The 5,088-nt window shown below is 46.5% G+C and overlaps 1 protein-coding gene across 2 annotated transcripts; it reads right to left on the bottom strand.

The window, feature by feature from the left end:
- Positions 1-616: 616 nt before the first annotated feature.
- On the bottom strand, positions 617-4,648 carry LOC147029786 (muscarinic acetylcholine receptor M4-like). 2 transcript variants are annotated; one of them, XM_085873103.1, is made up of 2 exons: positions 4,216-4,648; positions 617-3,108 (listed from the first exon to the last, which is right to left on the bottom strand). In XM_085873103.1, the coding sequence occupies exon 2, from the start codon at positions 3,062-3,064 to the stop codon at positions 1,583-1,585; it is 1,482 nt and encodes a 493-aa protein (XP_085729229.1). In that variant the 5' UTR covers positions 3,065-3,108; positions 4,216-4,648; the 3' UTR covers positions 617-1,582. The 2 variants fall into 2 exon arrangements, with proteins under 2 accessions (XP_085729229.1, XP_085729228.1); XM_085873102.1 differs by having other exon boundaries at positions 617-3,080; positions 4,216-4,640.
- Between the last annotated feature and the right edge of the window lie 440 nt (positions 4,649-5,088).

Below are 5,088 nucleotides of genomic sequence, written 5' to 3'. Positions count from 1 at the left end.
CTTCGTGAAGCCGATACACTGTGACACCTTGAGTAATGATGAACCATGACGTCACAATAGAATAACTTTTCGGTTGTTTGGAAATAAACTTTAGTCGCCAAGCACGATGTGATTATTCGAGACGTGTATTCCATTGTGACCTCGGTGGTATACCTTCTGCCTACGTGTCGAGCAAACGTGGTGGGAGCATCAAGAACACGACTAAAAGCTTTCTGATAGTCTGAGAGTTTTTCACGTGCGTCTCTCGAGGCTTGCCTTTGATGACCTGCCCAGTCAGCCTTCGATGTTTGGAAACCCGGCAGGTACCTGCGGGAGCTCGTTCCCAACGCCGAATGCTCGTGGAAAGCCGGGTAAATGTGAGCTGCTGCTTATAGACAACTGAAAATTAGCTCCTGCCTTATGACCAGCTGGGAGCTTGCCACCTTAGGCGCTATCCATTTTTTATGTACGTAAATTGATTTTTACGCTTCTCACCCATCCCATGTACACACTTTGTATATTTACAGACCAAAACCTCCTACCCCTCCCCTCGGAGTCAATCGATGCCCCCTTCGCTGACTACTTGCAAGAACGTTCACCGCCAGGTGCTTGGATGGTTGCCGGTTGTCTAACCTGAGTGTTTTATACACGATGTTTGGCATTGCTTTTTTTTTAAAGTGGCATGTCATAAATTGCCATCATTATTGTCACCTGAAACCCATTGAGCCACCAATAATTTCATCCAAAACAAAAACAGCGGAGTGCATGTACGGCTACATGGCGGAAACCAACAAAACGCTGTTACCTTATATTACAGTGAACATCATATATCATAATATGCTAGTTCCACACGCTGTTGGTCAGGAAGTCTTAGTGCTGGTTTCATTTGGAAAAAAAAGAATAGCTTATGCATTCTTAAAAGCTATGTACACACATACAGACACACACACACACACACACACACACACACACACACACACACACACACACACACACACACACACACACACACACACACACACACACACACCCCTCATCCACCTGACGGACATAGCATTCCCTGTGATCATCTGTAGTACCTGGCATCCTTAGCAAGGAAATACATTGAAAACAGCATAACATGCGTGGCTTGAATGCACACACAAACGAGGATTAATTTCACAATTTTTAAATCGTGCAAATATTGCTTGTAGGGACGCACGAAGCCCCTTCACTATATCGAAGAACATTTATTATTACAATAATCATTATACCAACAGCGAGGTTGAGTGACACTGCCCACTCCGCTTCGCTGGCCTATATACTCACGAGTAGTTGGACCATCAAGAATGCGTCCGTCAGGAAGCGCAGGATTTGAGAACAGGAGCAGCACATGTTCTGATGTGTGCTGGCATATAGCATCCATCAAAATACTGATAGCATCGCCAGGTGGTGAATGTGTAGATAGTGGAGGAGTGGTAAATTGAGTAGAAGGTCGTCAATCAAGTCAATTGAGATAATCGATCAGCGAATTCCCATTCCGCACGAGCAGCAAGTGAGCAGATGCAATTGGCATCCAATCTATAATGAGCGTATTGATAAACGTTCACCGAAAGTGGGTCCCTCAGCGTGCCGAACCTATGTTCTTGTACTGGCACAGTAGCAGGTGTTTGAAGGTCTTTTTGAACGTGGTGTTGCACAGTGCATAGCAAACTGGGTTGATGGTACTGTTGATGTAGCAGAGCCAGTAGCCGATGGTCCATACGGTGTCTGGCATGCAGCTACTGCAAAAAGTAGCAACGAGAACCATCACGTTGTAAGGAGTCCACGTGATGATGAACGCCATCAGGATGGCGAAGATGGTTCGGGTCACCTTCTTTTCACGTGCCATCGAGTGGCGTTTGCGTTTTACGTGTGTTGGGGCCACAGGCTTTACCTGCAGAGGCTGTGTCACCTCTCCTTCTTCAGGTGGAGAAAAGATGGGAAGAGCTTCTGGAATGAGCTCTATCTCTGAGAGGCAGGTGGCGTTGCTCCCTTCTGAGCGCCTCAATGCTGAATCAAATGCTGCGGTCTCTGGAAGCGGCTCGTTTGAGTCGTGACATTGCACGTCCTCATCTTTCTTCACCAAGCTCTGAGATGTCGTCGATTCGTTAGAGAGCTCCTTATCCTCCATTTTAGCGCCAGAAAGTGTGAGTGCCTCACACTCCTCCCCTGGAACTACAGACTCTCTAGCAATCTTCTGTGCCGCTGCGGAACCATTGAAGGCTCCATCACTTCCAAGCTTACTTGCTAAGGTGTCGACAGGAGCTGCTGAGGTTGTTCCTTTTAGGTCTCCACTGCCCATTATCCGAAAACGACTGAGGAATGCAAAACGACTCCCCGCTGCAGATCCCAGTGAACGTCGAGACCTTCTGTGAACTCGAACGCGACTCCGACTCGCGACTGAAATTTGCGCATAAAGGACGATCATGATAGCGACGGGAAGATAAAAGGCGGCGATGGCTGTTCCGAATGTCGCCACTGGGTTGGTGAGGAATTGTATGTAGCATTCACCCATAGGCACAGTCCTCTTTCCGACCAAGTATTGCCAAAAGAGTATGGCGGGAGCCCAGAGAACCAGGGACAAGATCCATGCACCAGCGATCATAAAGCCTGCCATGCGGGTGGTTCGGCGTGCCGGGTACGACAGCGGTTTGGTGACACAGAAGTAGCGATCAAAGCTGATGATGAGCAGGTTCATGACAGATGCATTGCTCGCTACATAGTCCAGTGCGAGCCACAGGTCACAAACGATCGGACCGAGCGGCCACCGGCTCGCCACAATGTACACGGTGTAAAGATTCATGGAAAACGCACCGATGATGCAGTCGGCACAGGCGAGACTGAACAGGAAATAATTGTTCACCGTCTGGAGCTGACGATTCACACGAATGGAGACCATCACCAAGACGTTGCTTACGACCGTCACAAGACTTAGTGAACCTGTGACGATGATGATGAAAACCACTTCAAAGGTCTTAAGCTTGTTGGGCGACGACCCACCGCCTGCAAAGATCGCACTCACGTTGTCAGTGCTGATGTTAGCCCCATAAGCCATCTCTTCCATCCCTCAAGCGCTGTTCCTGCAGCAAGGGTCGCAATGAGCATCGACTTGTCAGTGGTTCCGGCAGCGTGTAGTTGTACAAAAACAACAAATGGCAGATTAAGAAATTGTAATTAAAATAACAACAAATATATAAATATACATATTAATATATATATATATATATATATATATATATATATATATATATGTATATATATTTATATATTATAAATGAGCAGGGAAACAGACATAATATGTATATGTGGGAAAATAATGCACCCAGACCAGTCATCAAACCCAGGTTCTCTGGTGAACCACAACAGAGGACTGGTAGGGTTCAACAGAGGATTGACATGGGTTCGATTCCTGATCTGGGTGCATAATTTTTCCACACTTATATATATATATATATATATATATATATATATATATATATATATATATATATATATATATATATATATATATATATATATATATATATATATATATATATATATATATATGTATAGTTATGTATGTATGTATGTATATCAAAGCCCTGGGCAAATGTCAATGATTCATTCACTTAACACATATAGAGAGCACAAACCAATCATGTAATGAGGGTAAATCTCGTCTGGGATGTAACAATTATGTGGAAGGAAAACCATTGTGGTGTGGGTGCGGCGGTTCCTCCGGAGGGGTGAAGAAAGAAGGGGGAGGTGTCGTTCTAAAAGATTGTAAAATGCCAGGCTCCCAAAAAGCTGGAGCCTTCAGGATTCTCCAGTGAGAGCCACGCTGCTGGAGTTTGACGTGCCACTTATAGGAAATACAATTTTGGGAGGGAATAGGTAGGAAATGAAGAATTTAAAACATAAATCCAACTATTGATGTTCTTTGCGCATCTTGTAATCAGACTAAGCAAGCCCTGGGATGATGGCGCGTGTGCGCGCGATGTTGCACGCACTTTTTCTATAGATTATATGCACAGAATGAGATGTATGTGCGTGGAATGAAAAAGGTTTTCCAACAACAGGCTCACACATATACGATACACATTTTGGGATGAGCAGCAGTGTCGAGCCAACGGTACAACATGAGGATGCCAGACAAATCATCTGCGTTTTCTGTCTCCGTGTCCAACAATATGGTATAATAAAAAAAGGTACAATGAAAAGGTAGAAACGCACCTGCGCGTTATCTCCCAAGCGCTAGATTCCCCACGTCCATGCGCTGGAGTGCTGCAGAGGTCTCCGCTCGTGGTACATCTTCCCAACACCTACCGTCTTCGCTCGCCTCGCAGCCCGAGGCTTCCTCAGATCATTAGGGACTGACACTGACGCCTTTTGTAGATCTCCACGGTGGACCCATTTCCACGGCGCGGCATCTCGCTTAACGCAAGTGTCAGAGAACACATCCTTTTTTTTTTTTCTTCTCTCGTTTGTGGTCTCCGTCCGCAGTCTGGGGAATTTATTCGATGTCTGTGCACGCACAGCGATCCCCACTCGCCTCTCCCACGCCGTGTCCGACGGGCTTCTCACGCAGGGGCGGAGGATGTGCGAAAGGGTCGTGCGTCTCCATCGGGGGGCGGGGGCGAAATGAGCTTCGCTTAGCGTGAGCATGAAATGAGTCGAACCAATCGTGATTGTCGCTCCACCCCACGTGCAATCCACTTTTTCACCCCCACCTACCCCTATACCTTATGCCTCCCCCCCTTCCTACCCCTACCTTTCGCCCCCCACCCCCTCCAAATGCAAAACCCGACGAATGTAAGCGCCGTGGGCTCCCACCGTCAAACAGCACGGGGCGCTCTCTCTCTCTCTCTCTCTCTCTCTCTCTCTCTCTCTCTCTCTCTCTCTCTCTCTCTGGTAAGAGCATCATCTGCATGGTGGCTGAACCACACGGAAAGCACCTTTTCCATTCCTTCACCATCCCAACCACTTCCATCTCACCACAGACAAACGGAATTATATACCAACAGGTTCGTTACAACCACTCACTTTTCATTTTACTTTCTCTCTGTTCATGATCTCCTTTAATACAATATATAATTGACAGGAAAG

Source organism: Eptatretus burgeri, chromosome 3 (assembly GCF_056783735.1).
Source record: "Eptatretus burgeri isolate ZD-2024b chromosome 3, Ebu_testis_v1, whole genome shotgun sequence".
Taxonomy (NCBI): Eukaryota; Metazoa; Chordata; class Myxini; order Myxiniformes; family Myxinidae; genus Eptatretus; species Eptatretus burgeri.
The sequence above is the reverse complement of the archived record's forward strand: the minus strand, read 5'-3'. Positions and strand labels throughout refer to the sequence as shown.

What these genes read in the sequence shown, in the direction of transcription:
- LOC147029786 (XM_085873103.1), bottom strand. Translation starts at nt 3,064, where the DNA reads ATGGAAGAGATGGCTTATGGGGCTAACATCAGCACTGACAACGTGAGT.